The following is a 27,394-nucleotide window of genomic DNA, read 5'->3' as shown; positions in this document are numbered from 1 at the left end:
GTGACAAAAAATGACAAAAAAATGATAATTTGACAAAAAAATAATCAAAAATTTGACAAAAAATGACCAAAAATTTCATAAAAAATTGATGAAAAAATTGACGGAAAAAATGTGACAAAAAATGTGACAAAAATGTGACCAAGAAATTACAAAAAATTGACAAAAAAATGAAAAAAGTGACAAAAATGAAAAAAAAAAAAAAAAAAAATGAAAACAAAAAAAAGACAAAAAAGTGACAAAAATTAGTTGAATACCCAACAAAAAATGCTGGAAAAAATATCTGATGACGTGAGGAAAAAGATCTTCTCGGTTCAGGCGGGAGTTAAGAAGTTAATATAGAAGCTGCAGTTACGCTAGTTAAGACCTGAGGTGGCAGTAGTGAGCATAACATGACCAACTTCCTTTAAAAATTTTTTTTTGGGCATTTCTTGTAGATAAACTCCAAACAGCAATTTCGATATTATATTGTAGACCAGGGGTTCCCAAACTTTCCAGGCCGCGACTCGGGACCCCCTTCTGTAAAATGTTACGAGCATTTATAATAATTTAAGATGCAAAACATTTAAAAATCCTGTTTAATGATGTTAGTTTGTACTGTATTTTGACATTCGGCTTAATTTCGCAAAAATATGCCGCATTCAATCAAAAATACATAATGGAAAACTCAGATGAGAGCACAAAAAATATATATTATGAATTTATTGGAAAAATATCCCTCTATCCATCGATGGTTTCTCAGGACAGCTGGTTCCTCACAGACTTTTCCTTTTCCTTTCATGGCAGACAAAACACAATAACACAAAAACCCACAAAGCAAATGAAGAAAATAAAAATCACATTTAAAATTACTACAGTGCATTCTTAAAAAGACATCGCCAGAAGTCACGACATGATTCGTTATTATATCCAGTTTAGAAAAGAGTTTCCACGGTCTGTCTCTGAGGCTGGTGTCAAATCAGGATCGCTTCTTCCTCGTCTTCTTCCTCCTCCTCTTCTTCAGTCGTCTGGTTCGGTCACGCACTGCTCCACGATCTCTCGGAGGTTCGGGTTCTCCATCGCCGCCGCCACCCGCTCCTTGTCGTTGATCTGTTTGTTAACTGGACACAAAACACAAATCGAACCCGGCTGACACAGGTTTATCGGACTCAAAAAGTGAAGAACAAAGCAATAAAAAGTTACAGACGTTTATTGAAGATTTGTGTCACTGTAGCACATATTTCCAAACATTAGTAGTGAGTTTTTCTAAGGCTGATGCCAATTTTGGGGGATTTTTATTGGCCAACGCCGATATGCCCCGCCCCTACGTTTGGCCGATAGAGCTCCACACGATTTCGATTACAACAGTAAACGATTACAAAATTAGCATAATCGCAAAAAATCGATTATATTATTTTTTCTTTTTTTTCTTCTTTTTTTTCTTCTAATTTTTAATTTTGGGATTTTTTGTCACTTTTTTGATGGATTTTTGTCACTTTGTTGATGGATTTTTATCTTTTTTCTGCTGGATTTTTGTCTTTTTTTTGATGGATTTTTGTCACTTTTTTTGATGGATTTTTGTCTTTTTTTATGGATTTTTGTCATGTTTTATGGATTTTTGTCTTTTTTTTTATGGATTTTTGTCTTTTTTGATGGATTTTTGTCTTTTTTTTGGATGGACTTTTGTCGCTTTTTTGCTGGATTTTTGTAATTTTTTTGCTGGATTTTTGTCTTTTTTTTGATGGATTTTTCTCTTTTTTTTAAATGGATTTTTGTCTTTTTTTTAAATGGATTTTTTGTCTTTTTTTAATGGATTTTTGTCTTTTTTGATGGATTTTTGTCTTTTTTTTTATGAATTTTTGTCTTTTTTTTGGATGGATTTTTGTCTTTTTTTTATGGATTTTTGTCACTTTTTTGATGGATTTTTGTCATTTTTTTGCTGGATTTTTGTCTTTTTTTTGATTGATTTTTGTCACTTTTTTAATGGATTTTTGTTTTTTTTTGATGGATTTTTGTCATTTTTTTGCTGGATTTTTGTCATTTTTTTGCTGGATTTTTGACACTTTTTTGATGGATTTTTCTCACTTTTTTGATGGATTTTTTTTAAAGGCAACAAATAATCGTTTGAATAATCGTGATTTCAATTATGACAAAAATAATCGTGATTATTATTTTTTCAATAATCGAGCAGCCCCAAGTATTGTCATGGTAATATTCAAGTGATTGACTCTTCATTTTCCTCATACTGTTCAGCCCCATTACAGAGCACGCTGCCTCCAAAACTTCTGCGATTATTTCCCCCAAAGAAACTATTCCAAAGCCAAACTTCAGCCGCATCGACCAAACGTCTCACGCTCCACTGAAGCGAGCAGAGCTTATTTTAAATGATAAAAGGACGATTTCCTCTGAAATATTGAGAGATGCCTCGGAGACTTACTGTCCTCTTCTGTGGAATGGGTTCCTTCAGAAATGTAAATCTCAAGCTGCAAGAAAAAGAAGAAACCGGGGTCAAAGGTGCACTCTGTGATCCTTCATTAGAAGCATCCACAATGGAAGTTCATTCTTTGTTTTCCCACTCAACTGCTTCAAACACGACCATATAAGGGCGATTCCAGAGACGCCGTCTGTACCTATTCTCTCACATCCAAATCCATACAGGAGATCAGCTTTTTAAATGTGAATAAAGAATTAGTTTTTAATCTCTAATATGAGGAAAGATGTTTATACCCTTTACTAGCCCTAAGTATAATTCATGTGTTGAAGCTTAAAGGGGGGGTATAGATACAGACGGCATCTCTGGAATCGCCCATATATGGTCATGTTTGAAAACAGTTAAGTCAACTTTCTCTAATTATTCAAAAACTACTTAAACAAACGCTGAATTGAGAATATAGTTTCTACTAAATAAAGATGCAAAGACATGGAGAGGAGCAAAGTGGTTCAACAGCCCATAAATACAAATAAAATACATCAATAACAGAGAATGCTAACATAATGCTACATGTTAGCATCGGGATAATGCTAACGGTTAGCTAGCGCTAGCTAGAACTGCCGTTTTTTCGCTTCTACTGAACAATCTGCTGTGAGAAAATATCCACATGGGCCCGATTTACACTTGACTTTATTTGTCTGTGATAAATAAGTTCATATTCCACCAGAAAATATCTAAAAAGAGTGGAATTGTGTTTCTCTAAAGATGCCGTCTGTATCTATTATGCTAAATTGACTTTTTCAAGCGTTCCATCATGTTATTCTGTCATTCCCTCATTAAAAACATGGCTGAAGTGTTGCCTTGGCACATTCACGTATTTCTGAGTAATCTGTAAAAACTCTGATGGCGGCCATTTTAGGGATAGGTTTGCCTGAGTCCTCCTAGGAACGCCCCCACCTCCTGGAGACGCCTCCGAGCTTTGGTCACCAGCCGAGTAACCAACCACTGCTCCTCAGCAGAACCCCCTCCCCACTGATGCCACAGACAGCGTGTGGAGGGGGCGTGTCTAAAGGCTCAGAGGTTCTTAAAGAGACAGAGGCCTATTTCAAGACATTCACTACAGCCATTTTGAGAGAGACATTTTATACAAGGCAGTTATTCTAATTTACTGCATTTACAGACCAACAGAAGGTTTGTCATCATTGTAGTGTGATATAGATATAGGTGCTATGTGACTGAAAAAAGCAGAATACCCCCTCAGTCACACTTTCTGGAAGATTTTTCTGTTTAGCTTTAGACATAATTTAGATTGTTTTCAAAATACAAAAAGGGAAGCGCTGCAGTGGGATCCAGGCAATGTTGTAAAGCTCTGTAAAGCCAGGTGCTCTTCAAGGAAAAGTCCTATGGATTATGAAACAGCAGGATCTTGCATAAGACACGTACCTTACAAAAATAAACAGGTGTGTGGCGAGAAAGATTCCGAGGCACTCTGTTTTAGAAAAGTCCCTTAATTCTACACGTTCCGTCAAAGTGTCTTCCTCAGGGCATCAGGTAGCGTTTCCTATGCAAGATCCTGCTATTTCATGATTTAAGAAATTGACAAAAAAATGTCAAAAATGTGACAAAAAAAGGACAAAAATTTGATAAATTGACGAAAAAATGACAAAAATATGATAAAAATGTGATAAAAATTTGACAAATTACAAAAATATGAAAAAAAAGGAAAAAAAAAGTGACAAAAAATTAAAATTAAAAAATGACAAAAATGACAAAAAAAATGAGTTGAATACCCAACAAAAAAATCTGATGACGTTAGGAAAAAGATCCTCTCGGTTCAGGCGCGAGTTAAGAGGTTAATATAGAAGCTGCAGGTAGCGTATCCTATGCAAGATCCTGCTATTTCATAATTTAAGATATTGACAAAAAATGTACAAAAAAATGACAAAAATGTTACAAAAATATGATAAAAATGTGATAAAAAAAATTACAAATTACAAAAATATGACAAAAAATGACCCCCCCCCAAAAAATGACAAAAATGTCACAAAAAAATGACTAAAATTTGATAAATTGATGAAAAAATGAAAAAAGTGACAAAAAATGAAAAAAAAAAATGAAAAAAGTGACAAAAAATAACCAAAAAAATGACAAAAATGTGACAAAAAATGACAAAAAATTGACAAAAAAATGTGATACAAATGGATGAAAAAATTGACGAAAAAATGAGTTGAATACCCAACAAAAAAAATGCTGGAGAAAAAAATCTGATGACGTGGGGAAAAAGATCCTCTCGGTTCAGGCGCGAGTTAAGAGGTTAATATAGAAGCTGCAGGTAGCGTATCCTATGCAAGATCCTGCTATTTCATAATTTAAGATATTGACAAAAAATGTACAAAAAAATGACAAAAATGTTACAAAAATATGATAAAAATGTGATAAAAAAAATTACAAATTACAAAAATATGACAAAAAATGACCCCCCCCCAAAAAATGACAAAAATGTCACAAAAAAATGACTAAAATTTGATAAATTGATGAAAAAATGAAAAAAGTGACAAAAAATGAAAAAAAAAAATGAAAAAAGTGACAAAAAATAACCAAAAAAATGACAAAAATGTGACAAAAAATGACAAAAAATTGACAAAAAAATGTGATACAAATGGATGAAAAAATTGACGAAAAAATGAGTTGAATACCCAACAAAAAAAATGCTGGAGAAAAAAATCTGATGACGTGGGGAAAAAGATCCTCTCGGTTCAGGCGGGAGTTAAGAGGTTAATATAGAAGCTGCAGGTAGCGTTTCCTATGCAAGCTAATGCTATTTCATAATTTAAGAAATTGACAAAAAATTTATGAAAAAAATGACAAAAATGTGACAAAAAAATGACAAAAATATGATAACAATTTGATAAAAATTTGACAAATTACAAAAATATGACAAAAAATGACCAAAATGTCACAATAAAAATGACAAAAATTTGATAAATTGATGAAAAAATGAAAAAAGTTACAAAAAATGACCCCAAATTTTTTTTTACAAAAATGTGATACAAATTTGACAAAAAAATGACAAAAAATTGACAAAAAATGACAAAAAAAAGTGATAAAAATTTATGAAAAAATTGACAAAAAAATGACAAAAAATTAGTTGAACACCCAACAAAAAAATGCTGGAAAAAAAATCTGATGACGTGAGGAAAAAGATCCTCTCGGTTCAGGCGGGAGTTAAGAGGTTAATATAGAAGCTGCAGGTAGCGTTTCCTATGCAAGATCCTGCTATTTCATAATTTAATTTAATTTAATAATAAACTATATCATGAACTTTCATAAGGTTTGATGTGATAAATAAAGGATGTGTATGGTCATAAACCCCAGCATTATTCATCAAGCGTAGGCACATTTCTGTCATAAAACTATATCATTAAATGCGGTCTTGAAGGTCCCATTTATGTTGGAGCGTACTTATAGGAGGCGCAGTATAAACATCATGAAAAGGGTTGAGTTTAGACAGGCATCTGATAGAAAACTAGAACGAAATAAAAGTTAGTTTCTAGTTTTTTAGCGTAACTAAAAGGAAGGGAAGAACTGTGTCTGTTTACACCAAAAGTGTTCTTTATGCAAATGTGAAAATGACCCCGAATTCCAAACAACATGAATGATTAAAGGCTTGGTTTTGTTGCAGCAGCGCAAAATCGTGGGGGTAAAGAAGCTAATGAGCTCTGTGGAGATATTTGCAGTCCTTGGAGAGATGTCACCAAAATGGAAAATGAAAACAAAATGGTCCCAAATGGCTTATTTTTTGGGACAACTTGACAAAATGACTCGGCTATTTTCGGAAACCGCTCCACTTTCTTCTCAATGGAGCTGATGGACTGCAGCCTATTTGTGTGAAACACTATCTGAGTAAACAGAGCTGCTGTGAGACTGAAGAGCAAACAAAACAAATACGAGTGTTATGGAAGACCGTGCTTTAGAGTCATGGTGTTTCATTTCCAAAACACGGTGTGGATCGAAAAGCAAAGGCTCGGCCCCTTGAAGACGGTATTTGAGTGGGACAGAATTCTTCCAAGCATGTGTGTTTGTTTTGTTAGGGAGGGGACTGTTGGTGACTCTTCAGCAGGGGTGTCAAACTCATTTTGGGTGGCAGGGCGAAATTCAGCTCTCACGGCGGGTCGCGGGCGGCATACAATAGAGAACAATTATCCAATCAATTTACAATAATGAGCTGTGATTTGGTCAAAGCCCCAACTGGACTGTAGCTTCATTAACCTCTTAACTCCCGCCTGAACCGAGAGCATTTTCTCCAGTTTGGCTTTACCACAGTCCAAAAGCGTCTGGAAAAAAGGTGTGAAAATAGCAACAAAACTGAGACGAAAACAACAATGGAAATGTGACAAAAAAGTGAGAAAACATTGATGAAAAAGTGGCAAAAATGTCACAGGAAATTGACAAAAAATTGACGAACAAATGACAAAAATGTGACAAAATGTGACCAAAATGTAACAAAAAAATGACAAAAAATAGATGAAAAAATTACAAAAATTTGACAAAAACGTGACAAAAAAATGATAACATTTTGATAAAAAATTGACAAAAAAATTACAAAAATGTGACAAAAATGTGATAAAAAAATACAAAAATGTGACAAAAAAATTATAAAATTTTGATAAAAAATTGACAAAAAAATTACAAAAAATTACAAAAAAGTGACAAAAAATTAAAAAAAAGTGACAAAAAATGACAACAAAAAAAAAGACAAAAAAGTTACAAAAATGAGTTGAATACCCAACAAAAAAATGCTTGAAAAAAAATCTGATGACGTGAGGAAAAAGATCCTCTCGGTTCAGGCGGGAGTTAAGAGGTTAATTGTAGGGGGTCAAAACAAAATGGAAATCTGTGGAAACATCAAGGCTGCACCAGGTCATCAGGGGCCCCACAGGTGTGTCTGCTCAGCATCTGTCCCGTGAGCAGTGTTGGGTAACGTTTCTTTTAGCTCGTTTCTCCTCTGGAAAAGTAGCTCGTTACGTTACTGTGCTACTTTATTATGAAGGCAGCGCATTAGAGACTCATGCGTTACCAATAATAAATATCTATATCCATAATTTATCCATAATTTTTCCAATGGGGAATGCTTCAGTCCAAAAACTGAGCTTCTGGAAAAAAGGTGTGAAAATAGCAACAAAACTGAGACGAAAACAAGGATGAAAATGTGAAAAAAGTGAGAAAAAATTGACGAAAAATTGAGAGAAAATTGAAGAAAAAGCGACAAAAATTGACAAAAAAGTAATAAGAATTTGACAAAAAAATGCGAATAATTTGACGAAAAGATGGCAAAAAAGTCACGAAAATTGAACTGCAGAAAATGCTCTCGGTTCAGGCGGGAGAAAATATGTTTGCATATTCTGATGACGATCCCTTTTATTTTCCATTCATTTTACGCTAGAGTTCATCAATACCATATTCCATTCCTCCAGTGCCGGCAGATGTTGCCCTCCATTTTTTACGTTGATTGTCTCATCTGAAATTCCCTTCTCCTCTACTGAACTGGGACAGACGTATATGGAAACTGTAAATGTCATTGTCTCGTGGTGAAATGGAGCTTGTGATTGTCATTTGAGTGGGAGCAGTCGGTCTCTGGAGGGATCCTATGTTTTCCCGGATACAAAAGGAGTCGCATCGTGAGTTGGATTTAGAAACGAGATGAGAATCGACATCTTTATATTCAGTTTCACCACACACGTGTAGTGAATCTAAAAATCTACAAATATTCACGCGAAATACGTAAGATGAGATTGAACTTGAGGTTTGTGCTGTCTCCCAAGGACTTTTGGTTATTTTGAAGTGTTGCACTGCCCTCTAGTGGTGAGTCTGTTCACGTCATGTTTTGGCAAAAAAGGAAGTTGTTCGGCCGCCATCTTTGTTGTGCAAAGTCATGAACAGAAGCAGTAGTTGCTCTTGGTCTTCCTTACATCTGCCACGGAGCTTTTGAGAGCATATGCCTGTAAGTGTGTTCTTGAAGGTCTTGTGTATCTTCAGGTGTAATTTTGATGGTTTGTTATGTTAATTAGTCGCGATAGTAATGCTAATGTATGCTAATTAGCCGCGGCTAAGCTAGCGGACTTTTTCTATTGTTTTTGCAGGTTTATGATAGCTGTAGCTACTTTTTTCTGTTACAGACGTTTTAAGCTATGTTTGTGATACTGTCAGCTGTTTCCATGCAAATATTGACTGCATCTTTATGTTTTGTTTGCAGTTTTACAAAACCTTTGAATGGAGCAATAAAAGTGACCCAACATTGCCTTCATGTCAAGTCTGTTAGCTATCTGCCAAACTACACACTACATACGTTTAGAGAGGGCAGAATAAGGTTTCTCTGTCCCACATTGTTTTACAGGACGCAAGATTTCACTGGCCATGACTTCCTTCTTCACTTCTCAGTCTGTGCCTGAAGAGCAATGAGGCCTCAGCCTTTTTACTGGAAACAAAGAGCTCACTGTGTTTAGCCTCATGTTACTGTCACTCATGGTGTCTGACCTAAAGTCTCACTCTGAAGAAAGTCAACTCACATTTACACTGAGAAGGTTGGAAGGGCGCCCCCTTGTGTCACCTTGCATTCAAATGCCCGGAACATACCAGCAGGTCAAAAAAGGGTTATGACAGGAATTTACAACAAAAAAGGACCTCTCACCTTGTGCTTGAACGGCAGACATCTCTGGAGTTTGACTTGTAAGCATAAACCTGCAACACACAACAGAAACATCACACAAACAATGCAAAAAAAGGTAGTTAAACAAGTTAAAAATCGTGCCAAGAATGAAAAAGACAAGAAAACAGAAGTCATACAGAGACGCTGCATAATTTCTTCCCGGTTGTGCAGTAGCTTGATGAAAAGATGGACTGGAAGAGCCACACGGTGTGCACTGAAAAGGGCAAGGCTGATGTTTTAGGACTGACTCATTAAACAACATTCGCTCTGGAGTGACCAGCGCGCGGTAATTGCCAGTGCCATGGGGTTTTTCGCTGTTGCTTTCCGGCGAGAAGGCATTTGTGCTGCCGAAAAGTTCAGGCTGAACAAGCTTATTAAAAAAGCAGGCTCTGTGGTTGGCAAGAGCTCCCGACAGTCCCTACAGGCGACGAGACAGATGGAAGGATTCTTTCCCTCTTGCGTTCTGTCTGTGGCCACGGCTGCCCTGAGGCTGACAGAAGGTAAAGGCTGCGTCCGAAACGAGCAGATTGGTAAGAGCTCTTACGCCAAACCGGATGTGCGTCAGCGTCCGCCATGACAAGAAGCTTCCGAATTGGTCTGTCAGTTAGGAAGGAGTTAGGAAAAGGAGCCTCGATGCTAACTATCATAGCCACTTTAGCATAGGGACCTCTGATGCTAACTCTCATAGCCACTTTAGCATAGGGACCTCTGGTGCTAACTATCATAGCCACTTTAGCATAGGGATCTCTGGTGCTAACTCTCATAGCCACTTTAGCATAGGGACCTCTGGTGCTAACTATCATAGCCACTTTAGCATAGGGATCTCTGATGCTAACTATCATAGCCACTTTAGCATAGGGACCACTGATGCTAACTATCATAGCCACTTTAGCATAGGGACCTCTGATGCTAACTATCAGAGCCACTTTAGCATAGGGACCTCTGATGCTATCTATCATAGCCACTTTAGCATAGGGACCTCTGATGCTAACTATCATAGCCACTTTAGCATAGGGACCTCTGATGCTAACTATCATAGCCACTTTAGCATAGGGACCTCTGGTGCTAACTATCATAGCCACTTTAGCATAGGGACTTCTGGCGCTAACTATCATAGCCACTTTAGCATAGGGACCTCTGATGCTAACTAACCGGTGATTAGGAGCTATGTGCCGTCCCATAAGCCACTGCACTAAATCCCCCCACCCCCCTCGCCCCCACCCTCAGTGATTCATGCGCAACCACTGTTGATTGACAGGAGCACATTTAATAATAAATCCTCGTAGCCAAACGCGCTTCTTTTTCTCCGTGACATGATCGTTAGGTAAGAATAAAGAGCAGGTGTGTCCAGTTATAACGAGCTCCATCTTCAGCTGCAGCACAAACATGACTGATCTGTTCAGACGCTCAGGGTTTGTTTGTTTTGGCCTCAGCTGACCTGGAAGCACCTCGAGCACATCCTTTTTATTTTTTTAATTATTATTTTTTTTGTTTCTCTCTTACGACAGAAATAATGAAAACGCTGTTTTACAAATTAAAATCCGGCTGTAAGGCATTACATTACAGACGTCGAGCACTTCCGTTCCGCTGTTACGACACAACTGAGCAGGTCAGTCGTTCACCAGGAGAGGGCGGAGCCTCAGAGAGCAGGATTCAGCAGGATTACTGAGAGCTGCGTGAATGAAGCCACAAACCACTCTGGGGGTGTTTTTGATAAGGAAATAGCATAACAACATGGCTAAAAGCTCTAAAAAGTCGATTTTGCATGATATAGGACCTTTAAGGAGTTAGTTGCTAGTCTTAGTGCTTAGAGGCTACAATGTGATGGTTTCGCTCTGTCGACTGTCACTACAATCATACAAAGGCCAAAACAGTGTTTCTTACTCATGGTTGTAGGCACTGGTAAGAGATTGGCTTGAACCTGAGCCACTGCCGCCTCACTTCTTCCCCAAACGTATTGGAATGATAATATCTGGAGCCATTCCCTCCAAACAAAAGAGTTGATTATATCCACAGCCTCGTTTGTATCTTTCAAAAGACTTTAAAGAAGGTTTTGTTTGTAAAAGGGTTAAGCTCTTACCACCCACCAAAACCAAATCCATTCTCTCCTCTATGCCACTCACTTTTTTATTACTTTTTTGCTGCTCTTCCTTCACTTTTTTGCTGTATTATTGTCATTTTTTCTGCTGTATTTTTGTCATTTTTTTGCTGTATTTTTGTAATTTTTTTGTTGGATTTTTGTCTTTTTTTTGCTGGATTTTTGTCTTTTTTTTGCTGGATTTTAGTGTTTTTTTGTTGGATTTTTGTCATTTTTTCTGCTGGATTTTTCTAATTTTTTTGTTGGATTTTTGTCATTTTTTGTTGGATTTTTGTCATTTTTTTCTGCTGGATTTTTGTCATTTTTTTGTTGAGTTTTTGTCATTTTTGTCGCTTCTTTTGGTCACTTTTTATCCTTTTTTGTTAACAAAAGAGTTGATTAAATCCACAGCCTCGCTTGTATCTTTGCTGAAATGGTATAATTATGCAGCATTTAGTTCAAAGACTTTAAAGAAGGTTTTGTTTGTAAAAAGCCTTGTGCACATACGGCTAATGAGCAGAATGAAGCAGTTTCTCATCGCCGCTGCCAAAAGCCAAATTATCCCAGATTCACAAACACTTTGCTCCCATTAATATTAACTAAATTGTCTGAGAATCGTTCCAACCTTCTGTTTAGAGGCGGCTCATTTGGCAATTACGAAACCACAAAGGGGTTATTTAGGCATTTCATATGTTATATCCTCATTACAGATTCCTCTGAATTCAGTCCCCATGGCTTCCAACGATGTGCAGTGTTTTGTCCTCACAGAGAAGCTAAACGGCTGGATCTATGCGCACCCTGTTCCGAAAGATTTACATACGACTTAGAGGAGCCAGTGTGACTTTGTGAACTGCGTATCAAGCGTTTTGAGGGTGACTTCGCTCTGCAAGGGGATAAAGAAAAAAACTTTTAACAGCTCTTTGGAAAGGAATGAAAGATGACACTAATGGACATAATTCAAAGCTAATCTCATTTTGAGTGGAAAATAGTGGCAAAAGCCTGACAAAGCCAGAATGATGATGCAACTATTATAGACCTAAGGAATGACACGGCCAAAATGTGATAAATATTCTACATTTTTTAAATATTAGTGAGTGGGGGACTGGGGATGAACATGTATCAAGCTCATCAAATAGAAATACAATCGAGATACTTTATAATGAAACCGCTTCTAAGTAAGAGCTTTGTTTGTCATTGTACAATTCTGGGAGGGGCCTCCTGGTGGTTCCCAGAGTCAGGACTAAACACGGTGAGGCTGCGTTTCAGTTTCACGCAGCTAAAATCTGGAACAGTCTTCACGAGGATGTGAGACAGGCCTCAACTTAGGGCTGTGCAATTAATCGAAATTCGATTACGATTTCGATTACAACAGTAAAAGATTACAAAATTAGCATAATCGCAAAAAATGGATTCTAATTTTTTTTTTTTTAATGTTTTTTTTAATGTTTTTTTTCACATTTTTAATTTTTGTCTTTTTTCTGCTGGATTTTTGTCACTTTTTTATGGATTTTTGTCTTTTTTTTTGATTTTTGTCACTTTTTTTTTTGATTTTTGTCTTTTTTTTTTTTTTTTTTTGATTTTTGTCACTTTTTTGCTGGATTTTTGTCTTTTTTTAATGGATTTTTGTCACTTTTTTGATGGATTTTTGTCTTTTTTCTGCTGGATTTTTGTCATTTTTTTTGATGGATTTTTGTCACTTTTTTGCTGGATTTTTGTCTTTTTTCTGCTGGATTTTTGTCATTTTTTTTGATGGATTTTTGCCCCTTTTTTCTGGATTTTTGTCACTTTTTTGCTGGATTTTTGTCTTTTTTTAATGGATTTTTGTCACTTTTTTAATGGATTTTTGTCACTTTTTTTAATGGATTTTTGTCACTTTTTTATGGATTTTTGTCACTTTTTTGCTGAATTTTTGTCATTTTTTTGCTGGATTTTTGTCACTTTTTTGCTGGATTTTTGTCACTTTTTTGCTGGATTTTTGTCACTTTTTTGCTGGATTTTTGTCTTTTTTTAATGAATTTTTGTCACTTTTTTCTGCTGGATTTTTGTCACTTTTTTGCTGGATTTTTGTCTTTTTTTAATGAATTTTTGTCACTTTTTTCTGCTGGATTTTTGTCACTTTTTTGCTGGATTGTTGTCTTTTTTTGATTTTTTTTTTTTTTAAAGTGATAGTCTGGAAGTCTAAATGTTTTACATTTTTTAAGAAATGCACAAAATTGACCTCCTGGCCTTAAACTTTGATATATAGTGAGTACAAATATATATTATTTTATATTTTTTAAGTCCCTCCTTCCCTGATCTCAGCAACTACTCAAGAGCCCGCTCGCCGATCGCGTAGACCAATAAAATGCGAGCAAGACGATGATTGACACTTCATGCGCGCTGCCGGCTCGCGCCCGAGAACTGAGCACGCGCAGAGAGAGTTTCTCGTACCTGGATCCGCCATTACGCCCGAGCGCCGCTCTGGACAACAACAGCCAGAAGCTACGACTGCCTGCTCCTTCTCTTTAGACATGTAAACAGTTCAAAAGTCCATCTTCTAAACTAGCAGGAAAACGAGGGCAAGGCAGATGTGGAATTTATATCGGAGAGTTGTTCAACAGATGGACGGAGCTACGTGAGCTCAACTTCAGCACGGAGGAAGAGAGATGGCAGTTTCTACAGGTAAATGCATGACATTTTGAAGTTTTCATGACGATAATTAGTTGAATTTAGTCCGTCATGGTTAGGGTTTTTGCATATGCTAAGCGCTAATACGCTAGCTAACTATGACCTGTTTGCATGGCGTTATAAAGCTATAGGTTAGCCTACTGTAAACACTGACACTGGTCACCGCGGATGTTTTCACTACAGTTCACATGCACGTGAACTGACTGTATATTTCTGTGCAAACTGGCGTTACATCAAATGTAGCATTGAGATTTGCAGACGTGCAGACACGCAGTATATGTAATGTCAAAACCTAAATATAGTGCTAGCATCTGAACTTTATTGTACGATAAATAAATGAGGGCCAGTGGGCTACGTGCGTTATTGAAGAAAATGTGATTCAAAATATAGCTTACTCTGTAAGAATTGTATTAGACTTGCACAATGTCGTTGCTACATTTTGTGTAAATATACATAACTTTATGTTTCCAGTTACCAAACCGGATCAGGAGTTCCAATATCTACTCCAAAATATATTTAAAAAAAACACTCTTTCCTGCTCATATTGCTGTGTCAGCACCATCAAGTCCGGGACTTCTCTGAGAGGTAAGAATTTTTGGGGGTGAATGAGATTATCACACAACATGACAGTGTGTAAAGGGCAGACAAAAATGTGCATTGAAATAAAAAAAATCACCACAGAAACAAAGTATAGACGTGTGAACTGTAGTGGGTTGAGGATAATAGTCTAATCAAATGGTGTGCATCACTTACTAAAAATAGGTAAGCCTTGCTGATGCTATGGAAAAACAGACACCCAAACACCACAAAACAACCATCATGGGTTGAGTGTCAGTTTAGGAAATAATTCATAAACTGCCATTATCCTGTATTTGTAGAGATAATGATTTTGAAGAGGGAGTGAACATCTTGGAGCGAGAGGAAGCTTCTACTTCAAGAACCGGAGAGTAAGTAAAACATGTTTGGTGTCTGTAAAGTTGTCACACTGATCATTGACACTGAAATGAAAATAATGTTTTTGTTTTTTGTTTAGTTTACCATCACTTGGTATTCCTGAGGAGGAGAACAGCCACACTGTGAGGATTTGAGCTTGTGTTTAAACCAATCCAGTCCTGTTCCACATAAATACATGCAGATATAGACATGCAACAGAACATGTAAACCTTTGTACATAATACTCCTTTTTCACACTGTGTTCAGAGGCCTCTCTGAGCAGGACAACAGACCTGAATGACCTTCAGCACATACGTGAGCAGGAGGCAGAGGTCAACATTACAGAAGTGAGTACTGATGCCCACTCACACATTTCTGCTCTTTTCAGTGTCATCGTTTTTTGGTTATAAAACTTATAATTGGACACATCTAAAGCAATTATAATTTTTATTTTAAATTTATAATCCTGACACAGGAAATGGCATATACAAAGACAGTGGAGCACACATGATGCGGCTGGGACTAAGAACTTTGGCAAAAAGTTCCATGCAGTAAGTAAAATGGTGAGCTTTGTAAAAGATGCTTATTGTGCATTATACTGTACATGTATTTGATTTTTGTCTCTGTTCTGTGTAGGCAGGTCAGCTAAAGGGATGTTTCACAGTCCTACAGTGGAACAAACGTAACGCACTGGAAAGTGAACGAGTGGACAGTGAAAGGTTCAAAAGCGTGAGGTCATTCTGAAAGAACGTTGGTTCAAAGAAGTACCAAAGTATGTGAAGTTTAGGTATTGTATTTGCAATTTCTTTTTAAATGTAAATTATAGAAGCTTCAAAGTATGCATTATTTTTAAACAGCATGCCTGGAGACATTGCACAGTCATCTTATGTACGCCCGCAAAAGATTGACTTATGACCTGCCCATCATGGATACAAGAATGCCACTCTCAGCCCTCACCGTGTACACAGATCTGCAAAGAGGAATACTGATGGATGTATAATTGCATTCAGTATGTACACATTTTGTAAACTATGTATCTTCATTGCTTTTCTGCGATTTACTTTTTTAGCATTATTTTGTCCCTATTTCAGATACCGGAAAGTATTCAATAAAAAGTCCAGGTGCTGCAGGATTTGTACAGTGAAGGTTGAGAAGGACAATTCATATATTCTAGAGCTCCAGACAATGATTGTTGCTGCACGCCGTGCAAAAGTGAGATCCTCAGACAACTGGGTTTGCTGTAAACTGACCCAACAACCCGGGAGTTACTCCAACACCAGCACATAAGGAGATGGTATGGACTCATTTATTCTTCTCACAATATTGACTAGAGAAATTGCATACGTCTATGTATCCATAACATTATCCTTGTTTTTTACAGGTCAACAATTTCCACAGAAATAACGTCATGATGTTTTTTTTTTTATATATATATATAAATAAATAAATAGTTGTTGAAAAATATGACCATTGTTTGATTCTATGTGTAACCAAATGTTTCCCTGGCTACTTATGAGATGGTATTTCTGTGCATGTTCTTTTTTAGGTAATGTGTTAGCTGTGTGTGCTTAGAAATTACAAACTGTATTACATTGCATTCTTTATTCTCATGAAAACAAAGCAAAGTGACTTCAACTGAAATGTTAATTACACTCGACATGTGGCATAAATCCAATGTAGGGCCTACTAGGATCAGTGTGTCTGATTTAGTCTCTGTGACACTTTAGATATGCAGTTCACTGGAGGCTGCAGCAGCATGTTTTTGCGGTGCAGAGTGAGAGATGATGACATCAGGGTCTTTGTCCACCGTCCTGACCTCCAGAGTCATATTCTGTATGTGCATACCAAAAGAAAGAGTAGTTTTGTTATACTAACACTTTTTATTACAATTGCTGTAAATGATTACACAGACTTCTGAAGGGACTTACACGTTCGAAGTGTAGCCTCTGATTATGACCAGGGGCTAAATCCTCTTCACTAAGGTCTAAAGCTGGGTCTCCAGCATGCTTCCACGACCCAGGTCACAGATGCTTTTGGAGATGGTCTGCTTGATGCTGCAGGTGAGGTTTATTCATCATCGGAGGATCCTCCCATTACAGAGCTTTGCAGAAGATGAAAGATAAAATAATTAGAAAAACAAAAGCAATATGGCCTAAATCTGAAGTGGTCTAACACACACCAAAAACACGACAGGACAATCAATCGTACGCTAGCTGTTAGCATATCAAAGAAGTAAACACAATGTCGCATGCTCTAAACCATGCCAAACGATGTCAAAACTACATGTTTACTGGATACACCAGTTTATTTGACATTTCAGTACAAAGTTAGCTGCATAAACGTGTTATCCCCGTCAAAAAACACAACGATTTTCTAACATAAAATGCATTGTTACCTTGGAAAACTCCATTGTTGACACTGTCACCGTAATGTCTCCTCGTCACTTCTTGGCCCATTGAACCTCGCGCGTGCACGGGAAAACAGGCGTGGCTTCCCAGACAAATCAGGAGGGGAGGGGGCGGGAGCTGGAGCCGTTTTTTTCAAAAAAGAGCTCTCTCTCTTTTTTCCTGACAAACTCCAGACTATCACTTTAAAAATGCAGATAACTGAAAGTATTTTATCTACACTGAGGAGGAGCTCAGGCCTGAGGAGGAGCTCAGACCTGAGGAGGAGCTCAGACCTGAGGAGGAGCTAAGGGTTAAGGAGGAGCTCAGGGCTGCAGAGAACGTTCATGTTTTTAAGAGCAGCTCAAGACCCACCTTTTTAGCTTAGCTTTTAACCTCTTAACTCCCACCTGAACAAAGCTAAATTTACACAGTTTGGCTTTACCCAAATCTAAAAACGTCTGGGGAAAAAGTGACACAATAACAAGGTTGAAAAGCGACAAAAAAGTGGCAAAAAACCCGACAAAAAAGGGGCAAAAGTTCAACAAAAACGGGACAAAAACGGGACAAAAACATGCAAGAAAAGCAACAACTACGCAACAAAATCCTGCCAAAATTCAGACACAAAACGAGACAAAATAAGTGACAAAAATGTGATGAAAACACGACAGAAAAGCAACAGAAAAAGTGATGAAAAAGCCACAAAAAAATCAACGAAAAGAGTGACAAAAACGTACCAGAAAAGCAACAAAAGCATAGAAACTTAGATCAGTTTTGTAGGCCTTGATTTTATAAACGAGGCACTGTTGCTCTCCAGTCGAGAAGCTTTTAGATTTGGGTAAAGCCGAAACATAAAAAATGCACTCGGTTAAGGTGGGGAGGTAAGAGGTTAACTGACATCTGTTTATTTATCCTAATATATAGAATATATATATATGGGAGGTTGTCCCAGGCGCATTGTTTTAAATGTGTTAATCTGTAAAGCACTTTGTGAGACCTTTCGGTGTGAAAAACGCTTTATAAATATAGTTTGATTGATTCTTCTGCTCTTGAGGCGTCAACCTTCCCTGTTTTTCTCGCTTTTATGCACAAAGACCCCGAGAATAGCGACAGCTCGGCCGCGCTAACGGGGATCCTTTCATTAAAACATAAACAAGTTATTCCGTGAGTTCAGTCGTCTCAATGTTACGACTGATCCAAATGTACCGTACCTTCCCATTATGCGGAAATTTAATTAGGATTTCAGCAGACTTAACCTTGAACAAGTCTGAATTTGCATATTTTTAATTACAGGTTTGTCAAAGTTTGCTGCTTTTCCAACTCCAATCAATAGCTGGGAGGTTCCGTTGCTTTATTTACGGCATATTTCATTAATTTTATGTCGCAATCAATTCCGAGACGCGCATTTATGAATACATTACAAACACGCAGAAGTGAAGCCTTATTCCACGTGCCGCGGTGTCAAACGCCCGTAAACCGACAGCTCTCCCCAGTGTGGGCTGTTGAGAAAGCGGGTCAAACTTTAAATAGAGGGCTTTTGAAGACGAGCTTTATTATTGATGTATTCTGTTTGCCTGTAGGGGGGGCTGTCATGTCTGTGCTACGTTTTATGAGGGGCTTTCGCATGATCCGGTGGGTGTTGGAAGAAGCGCCGTTCCTGGTGAGCGGCTCGGATGCCCTCGGGATGAAACGGAGAGGTTTCCAGATGATTTTAAGTTGAGAGTGACGTGAAGCAAGTGGCGGTGGGCGGCGTGGCATCCGGTAGGGCTGCTCGATTATTGAAACAATAATAATCACGATTATTTTTGTCACAATTGAAATCACGATTATTCAAACGATTATTTGTTGCCTTTAAAAAAAAACAGCAAAAAAGTGACAAAAATCCAGCAAAGAAATGACAAAAATCCATAAAAAAAAAGACAAAAATCCAGCAAAAAAGTGACAAAAATCCAGCAAAAAAGTGACAAAAATCCATTAAAAAAAGACAAAAATCCAGCAAAAAAGTGACAAAAATCCAGCAGAAAAAAGACAAAAATCCATCAAAAAAGTGACAAAAATCCAGCAAAAAAGTGACAAAAATCCAGCAAAAAAGTGACAAAAATCCATTAAAAAAAGACAAAAATCCAGCAAAAAAGTGACAAAAATCCAGCAGAAAAAAGACAAAAATCCATCAAAAAAGTGACAAAAATCCAGCAAAAAAGTGACAAAAATCCATCAAAAAAAAGACAAAAATCCATCAAAAAAGTGACAAAAATCCATCAATAAAGACAAAAATCCATCAAAAAAGTGACAAAAATCCAGCAAAGAAATGACAAAAATCCATAAAAAAAAGACAAAAATCCAGCAAAAAAGTGACAAAAATCCATAAAAAAAAGACAAAAATCCTGCAAAAAAGTGACAAAAATCCAGCAGAAAAAAGACAAAAATCCATCAAAAAAAATGACAAAAATCCATCAAAAAAAAGACAAAAATCCATCAATAAAGACAAAAATCCATCAAAAAAGTGACAAAAATCCAGCAGAAAAAAGACAAAAATCCAGCAAAAAAGTGACAAAAATCCCCAAATTAAAAATTGGAAAAAAAAAACATTAAAAAAAATATTGAAAAAAAATAAAATAAAAAAAATAAATAAAAAAAAATTATAATCGTTTTTTTGCGATTATGCTAATTTTGTAATCGTTTACTGTTGTAATCGAAATCGTAATCGAATTTCGATTAATTGCACAGCCCTAGCATCCGGATCAAAAAGAAGAAGCTGTTGGAGTCGTAGATGCTGCAGCTGCTACGTTGATAAAACAAAATGTCTCAAAGTGAATAGTGCGATGATGAAAGATTTGCACAATTTTCGGTAATTCTCTGCTGTGACAGGATGTTCCCGGTTCTTGTCTTATTTTGCCAAGATCACATCACTTGACTTTTATTTAACCAGGAAGGTCTCACTGGAATATGTTTTTTCAATCAATCAATCAATCAAACTTTATTTATAAAGTGCTTTTCATACCGAAAGGTCTCACAAAGTGCTTTACAGATTAACACATTTAAAACAATGCACTTGGGACAACCTCCCATATATATATATTCTATATATTAGGATAAATTAATAGATGTCAGTTAACCTCTTACCTCCCCACCTTAACCGAGTGCATTTTTTATGTTTCGGCTTTTTATAAAATCAAGGCCTACAAAACTGATCGAAGTTTCTTTGTTTTTGTTGCTTTTCTGGTACGTTTTTGTCACTCTTTTCGTTGCTTTTTTGTGGCTTTTTCATCACTTTTTCTGTTGCTTTTCTGTCGTGTTTTCGTCACATTTTTGTCACTTATTTTGTCTCGTTTTATGTCAGAATTTTGTCAGGATTTTGTTGCGTAATTGTTGCTTTTCTTGCATGTTTTTGTCCCGTTTTTGTTGCACTTTTGCCCCTTTTTTGTCGTTTTTTTTGCCACTTTTTTGTCGCTTTTCAACCTTGTTATTGTGTCACTTTTTCCCCAGACGTTTTTAGATTTGGGTAAAGCCAAACTGTGTAAATTTAGCTTTGTTCAGGTGGGAGTTAAGAGGTCAAAAGCTAAGCTAAAAAGGTGGGTCTTGAGCTGCTCTTAAAAACAGAACGTTCTCTGCAGCCCTGAGCTCCTCCTCAGCCCTGAGCTCCTCCTCAGGTCTGAGCTCCTCCTCAGCCCTGAGCTCCTCCTCAGCCCTGAGCTCCTCCTCAGGTCTGAGCTCCTCCTCAGGTCTGAGCTCCTCCTCAGGTCCGAGCTCCTCCTCAGGTCCGAGCTCCTCCTCAGGTCCGAGCTCCTCCTCAGGTCTGAGCTCCTCCTCAGGTCTGAGCTCCTCCTCAGGTCTGAGCTCCTCCTCAGGTCTGAGCTCCTCCTCAGGTCTGAGCTCCTCCTCAGGTCTGAGCTCCTCCTCAGCCCTGAGCTCCTCCTCAGGTCTGAGCTCCTCCTCAGGTCTGAGCTCCTCCTCAGGTCTGAGCTCCTCCTCAGGTCTGAGCTCCTCCTCAGGTCTGAGCTCCTCCTCAGCCCTGAGCTCCTCCTCAGGTCTGAGCTCCTCCTCAGGTCTGAGCTCCTCCTCAGGTCTGAGCTCCTCCTCAGGTCTGAGCTCCTCCTCAGCCCTGAGCTCCTCCTCAGGTCTGAGCTCCTCCTCAGGTCTGAGCTCCTCCTCAGCCCTGAGCTCCTCCTCAGGTCTGAGCTCCTCCTCAGGTCTGAGCTCCTCCTCAGGTCTGAGCTCCTCCTCAGGTCTGAGCTCCTCCTCAGCCCTGAGCTCCTCCTCAGGTCTGAGCTCCTCCTCAGGTCTGAGCTCCTCCTCAGGTCTGAGCTCCTCCTCAGGTCTGAGCTCCTCCTCAGCCCTGAGCTCCTCCTCAGGTCTGAGCTCCTCCTCAGGTCTGAGCTCCTCCTCAGCCCTGAGCTCCTCCTCAGGTCTGAGCTCCTCCTCAGGTCTGAGCTCCTCCTCAGGTCTGAGCTCCTCCTCAGGTCTGAGCTCCTCCTCAGGTCTGAGCTCCTCCTCAGGTCTGAGCTCCTCCTCAGGTCTGAGCTCCTCCTCAGGTCCGAGCTCCTCCTCAGGTCCGAGCTCCTCCTCAGGTCCGAGCTCCTCCTCAGGTCCGAGCTCCTCTTCAGGTCCGAGCTCCTCCTCAGGTCTGAGCTCCTCCTCAGGTCTGAGCTCCTCCTCAGCTCCGAGCTCCTCCTCAGGTCTGAGCTCCTCCTCAGGTCCGAGCTCCTCCTCAGGCCTGAGCTCCTCCTCAGGCCTGAGCTCCTCCTCAGGTCTGAGCTCCTCCTCAGGTCTGAGCTCCTCCTCAGGTCTGAGCTCCTCCTCAGGTCTGAGCTCGTCCTCAGGTCTGAGCTCCTCCTCAGCCCTGAGCTCCTCCTCAGGTCTGAGCTCCTCCTCAGCCCTGAGCTCCTCCTCAGGTGGTTCCAGAGGCGAGGGCCGTAATATTGAGTCTTTTTGTTGACTTTAGGAATAACTAGGAGGCCCCTGCCGGAGGAGCGAAGGGGCCGTGAAGGTTCGTAAGGTAAAAGCAGTTCAGCTTTACCCAAATCCTGTAGGCCAGTGTAACACCTCATTTGAAAGCTAAGACCTACAAAACTAAATTGATCTTTTTCCTCACATCATCAGATTTTTTTTCATCACTTTTTTTGTTGGGCAGTCATCTCATTTTTGTCACTTTTTCGTCCATTTTTTCTCTTTTTTTTGGTCAAAATTTTCTAACTTTTTTGTCAAATTTTAGTCCATTTTTGTCATTTTTTTGTAAATTTTTTGTCACTTTCTCGTCAATTTTTTCTCACTTTTTTCACATTTTCATCCTTGTTTTTGTCTCAGTTTTGTTGCTATTTTCCCACCTTTTTTTCCTTTTGGACTGGGGTAAAGCTGGAGAAAATGTGCTCGGTTCAGGTGGGAGTTAAGGGGTTAAAAGAACTTTCAAATCGATCCTGAAACACACGGGGGCCAATGCAGCGATTCTCAAACCGGTGTAATGTGGTCCCGCCTCCTGTAAACCTGAGATCCTCTTTTTGGGAGGACCAGAGAGCAGGGCATTACAGTAGTGGATACGACTGGTGATAAAAGCATGCATGAGCGTCTCCGTGTCGGCCCGAGAGAGAATGGGGCGACTCTGGCTCTGTTCTTTAGATGGTAAAATCCTGTCTTTGTGATATTCTTCATGTGTGTGTCATTTTTTGTCACATTTTTTTTTATCAATTATTTTTTCATTTTTTTGTCACTTTTTTGTCACATTTTTGTCATTTTTTGTCAAATTTTTATCAAGTTTTTGGTCACATTTGTGTCACTTTTTTGTCATATTTTTGTCATTTTTTTATCAAGTTTTTGTCATATTTTTGTCATTTTTTTTCTCACATTTTGTCACATTTTTGTCATTTTTTGTCACATTGTTATCAAGTTTTTGTCATATTTTTGTCTTTTTTTTTTCTCACATTTTGTCACATTTTTGGTAATTTTTTGTCACATTTTTGTCCTTTTTTGTCAATTTTTAATAATTTTTTTGTCATTTTTGTGTCATATTTTTTTCTCACATTTTTGTCATTTTTTTCGTCAATTTCTTGTCAATTTCTTGTGACATTTTTGCCGCTTTTTCATCAATTTTTCATCACTTTTTTTGTCACATTTATATCATTGTTTTCGTCTCAGTTTTGTTGCTATTTTCACAGCTTTTTTCCAGAAGCTTTAGGACTGGGGACTGTGGAATAAAGAATAAAGAAGATAATTTGGTGATATATATCGTGTAGCAGGGACGCACCTATGAGAGTAGCCAGGGAGCAGTGCGGGACGGTGGGGGAGAACTTGATGATGATGAGGTACTCTTCGTCCCCGAGCTCCCGGACCTCCACACACTCCTCTGTCACCACCTCCAGCTCCTCCAGCGTGTTAGGCTTCTCTGGGTCCCGGATGGAGCGGATCACATCTGGGTGAAGAAAACAACATAATTATCACCATCCAAACATGCTGTGTGGCGAGAAGTTCTAAATCCGGTCTGTCTGTGTCATTCCTGAGACTGACTGACCATGTGTGAGTCGCTACAGTAATAGCAGGGGAAAGGCTGTAGGAGAATGACCTCATTCTGAATGGGCAGTTCCATGATGAGGCCAAAATGCTACACTAAAGATATGGCCGTTTTAACCTTCATAATTCCAAACTTTAGCAACGCTGTAGGAAAGAGCATCAGATAACTTCACGTCCATCTATTCTCAAAATGTCCTTTTTCTAATAAAGCAAGTTTTCTGGGATTTGATATGTTACATTGTTTCTTATTACCCTCTTAACTTCCACCTGAACGGATCCCATTTTCTCCAGTTTGGCTTTACCCGAATCAAAAAGCTTCTTGGGGAAAAAAGCATCAAAATAGCCTCAAAAAATGAGAAGAAAACAAGGATGTAAACGCAACAAAATGTGACAAAAATTCAACAAAAATGTGACAAAAATATGGGTCTGGGGTTACTATAAACAAACCCACAGTGAAAAAGTTCAATGCAGAGGCTCTGAGGTACTTTCTAGGTGTTCACAAAAACAGCCCTAAGCTCGCTCTGTACGGGAACCATGTGAAGTGAGGCATGTTTGTGACATGGTTATGGAATAGATTTATCAATATGTCTGACACAAGACTGTCCACACACATCTTTAAATGGGACCTGTCTGTAGATACATTTGGAGTGAGCAGATGGAGAACATTGTTGTTGATGCTGATCTCCAGTTTATTTTTAGAAACAAGTTGAGATGTAACATTGGAGAAATTAAAAAAAGTCTAGTTTGAAAAGTATAAACTTAAATGGTTAAATGATGTCTTGTTTAAGCCAAAGTTGAGAACTTATATTTTGATTAAAGATCATTTTGGTCCTGAGCCCTATGTGACCATGAGCCTATCCAGAGGTCAGAGGTCAGTCTGTGCTCAGCTGAGGTCCGGGACTCTGGCCCTGGCACTGGAGACGGGACGATTTCAGTCCGTTCCAGAGGAGGAGCGGACATGTTGTTTGTGTCAGTTAAATGATATTGAAAATGAATTACATTTTGTGTTTTATTGTCCTTTGTATCATGAACCGAGAAGGCAGTTATTTTGTAAACTGATGTTGCTGTGGGTTTGTTTGAAATGTCCGATGAGGAAAGGCTTAAGTTCTTGTTCAAGTATCAGCCATTTCATTTGTCTAAGTTTTTGTTAAGCGCTTACACGGAAGAGGAAACTCTTAATGCTTTTCTGACGTCTGCCTGCATTTTTGTGTCTTATAAGCCCATGCAGGCTGGGCACCTTTAGGTGCAAGACACCAAATAAGAAATAAACTAAACTAAACTAAACTATGACAAAAATTCAACAAAAATGTGACAAAAACTCAACAACAAAAAAAAGACAAAAACTCAACCAAATGTGACAAAAAATTCAACCAAAAAGTGACAAAACTTTAAAAAAAATGTGACAAAAATGACAAAAAAGAAAGAAAGGGTCTTAGCTTTCAAATGAGGTGTTACACAGGCCTATATAATGGCCAAAGAGGACAGAATGCATCTGCTTTAGGCGGGTGGTAAGAGGTTAATGAATGAATGAGGATAATCAAATCAAATCAAATCAAATTTATTAGGATAAAACACATGAAATGACTCAAGACCTGGGTTACAAGCTATTTGATTAAAAACATTCAGGGATCTACTAGAGGAAGTACGATATTACATGTAGATAATAAAGAGGAAGTACTAGAACTTTGCCTAAACCAATTTATATATAAAAACAAATGTTGTCAGTTTCTCTTGCTGATAGAAATATGTTGAATTGTGTGGCTTCACCCCCAAAAAAAAGCTCATTATCACGGATACATAAATTAAGATAAAGATAATCTGATGATAATTCAGTGTCACGTACCGTAGACTTCTAAAGCTTTCTCCTCCATCTTTTTAGTTTTCAGGACATTCCTGTTTTGATCAAGTCCAGAAAACTGTACAACTTTAGACAAGGTGAATGAGACCAGATTAAAAACTACTTCCATCTTCTGTCGAGGGCCATTGCGATAAAACGGACGGGTAGGGCAGACTGTGAATCCAAAAACGAAGCGGGAAAACGCGGTGAAATAGGGGTTATTTTATCAGATTTAGACACAACCTCTGGTGTTAGCATTTAGCATCAGAGGGAGCTAACTTTACTGTACACAGAGGAGGAGCAGCCAATCAGCGACCGCCCCCGTTTAAGGCAAAAGTAGTAGATAACAGAGATCGTACAAATATTTTTTATTTTATTTTTTAAATATTTTTTCTCAAGTATTATGCAAAAGTACTGCACATAAATCAAAGAATAGTTGAAAACAAATATTAATCCACAAATCGGTTAATTTAAACTGACATCGATCTCCATGGTAACACAAGACACAGCTTTCCGTAACAGAAAAAAAAAAATCACGTTGCATAATTTAACCTCTTAACTCCAGCCTGAACTGAGAGGATCTTTTTCCTCACGTCATCAGATTTTTTTTTTCTCCATAATTTTTTTGTTGGGTATTCAAATCATTTTTGTAACTTTTTTGTCATTTTTTTTTGTCATTTTTTGTCACATTTTTGTAATTTTTTCGTCAATTTTTTATCACATTTTTGTCTTTTTTTCTTGTCATTTTTTGTCAAAGTATCACAAGTAGACACAATGAACGTTACGAAGATTTTTTGTCAAATTTTGGTCTTTTTTTTCGTCATTTTTTAATCAAATTTTGGTCATTCTTTGTCACATTTTTGTCACATTTCTGTAATTTTTTGGTCAAATATTTTGTAATTTTTTTGGCATTTCTTGTAAATTATTTGTAATTTTTTTTGGTCAAATTTTGATCAATTTTTTTCTTTTTTTTTTCTTTTTTTAAATCAAATTTTTGTCATTTTTTGTCACATTTTTGTCATTTTTTCGTCAATTTTTGATCAATTTTTTGTCATTTTTTGCCAGATTTTTGTAATTTTTTTGGTCAAATTTTTATCATATTTTTGTCATTTTTTCGTAATTTTTTTAATCAAATTTTTGTCATGTTTTGTCACATTTTTGTCATTTTTTGTCATTTCTTGTCATTTCTTGTCAAATTTTTGGTCAAATTTTTGTCTTTTTTTTTCATTTTTTCGTCATTTTTTAAATAAATTTTTTTGTCATTTTTTGTCACATTTCTGTCATTTTGTGGCACATTTTTGTCATTTTTTTGCCAAATTTTTGTCATTTTTTGTCCAATTTTTTGTCATTTTTTTGTCACATTTTTTTGTCATTTTTTGTCACATTTTTGTCATTTTTTGTCAATTTCTAGTGACATTTTTGCCACTTTTTCATCATTTTATCGTCACTTTTTTGTCAATGTTTTCTCACTTTTTTCTCACATTTCCATCATTGTTTTCGTCTCAGTTTTGTTGCTATTCTCACACCTTTTTCCCAGAAGCTTTTGGACTGGGGTAAAGCCAAACTGGAGAAAATGTGCTCGGTTCAGGTGGGAGTTAAGGGGTTAACCAGCACTTTCATACACGCTGAAAGTTTCAACATTTAGACCGCATCTTTCAGTAGCCAGAAGACTTCGTTTGCATTATGCTACCTGTAAGCTAATCACAGTTGCTAATCATTCGCCAGCATGTTGGGCAAAAAATACTTCGTAATATAGCTATTATTTGTAGAAACAGCAATATGTTAAAATAGCTAATAACATTTATGCTAACATTATCCTTAACGATCAACGACATCGGTTTTCGATTAAGTTTCCTTTGTTATCTGTGGTCAGCTGACAGCA

General features: G+C 37.7%; 1 protein-coding gene across 1 annotated transcript; it reads right to left on the bottom strand.

Annotated features, from left to right (window-relative positions):
- Positions 1-914: 914 nt before the first annotated feature.
- Positions 915-25,684, bottom strand: ciao2a (cytosolic iron-sulfur assembly component 2A). Its single transcript, XM_079560622.1, has 5 exons — positions 25,519-25,684; positions 23,413-23,577; positions 9,096-9,145; positions 2,414-2,459; positions 915-1,097 (listed from the first exon to the last, which is right to left on the bottom strand). The coding sequence occupies exons 1-5, from the start codon at positions 25,640-25,642 to the stop codon at positions 997-999; spliced, it is 486 nt and encodes a 161-aa protein (XP_079416748.1). The 5' UTR covers positions 25,643-25,684; the 3' UTR covers positions 915-996.
- Between the last annotated feature and the right edge of the window lie 1,710 nt (positions 25,685-27,394).

The sequence above is a fragment of the Gobius niger genome (assembly GCF_951799975.1).
Source record: "Gobius niger genome assembly, chromosome: 7".
NCBI lineage: Eukaryota > Metazoa > Chordata > Actinopteri > Gobiiformes > Gobiidae > Gobius > Gobius niger.
Note: the sequence above shows the minus strand (reverse complement) of the source record. Positions and strands in the feature narration are given on the sequence as shown.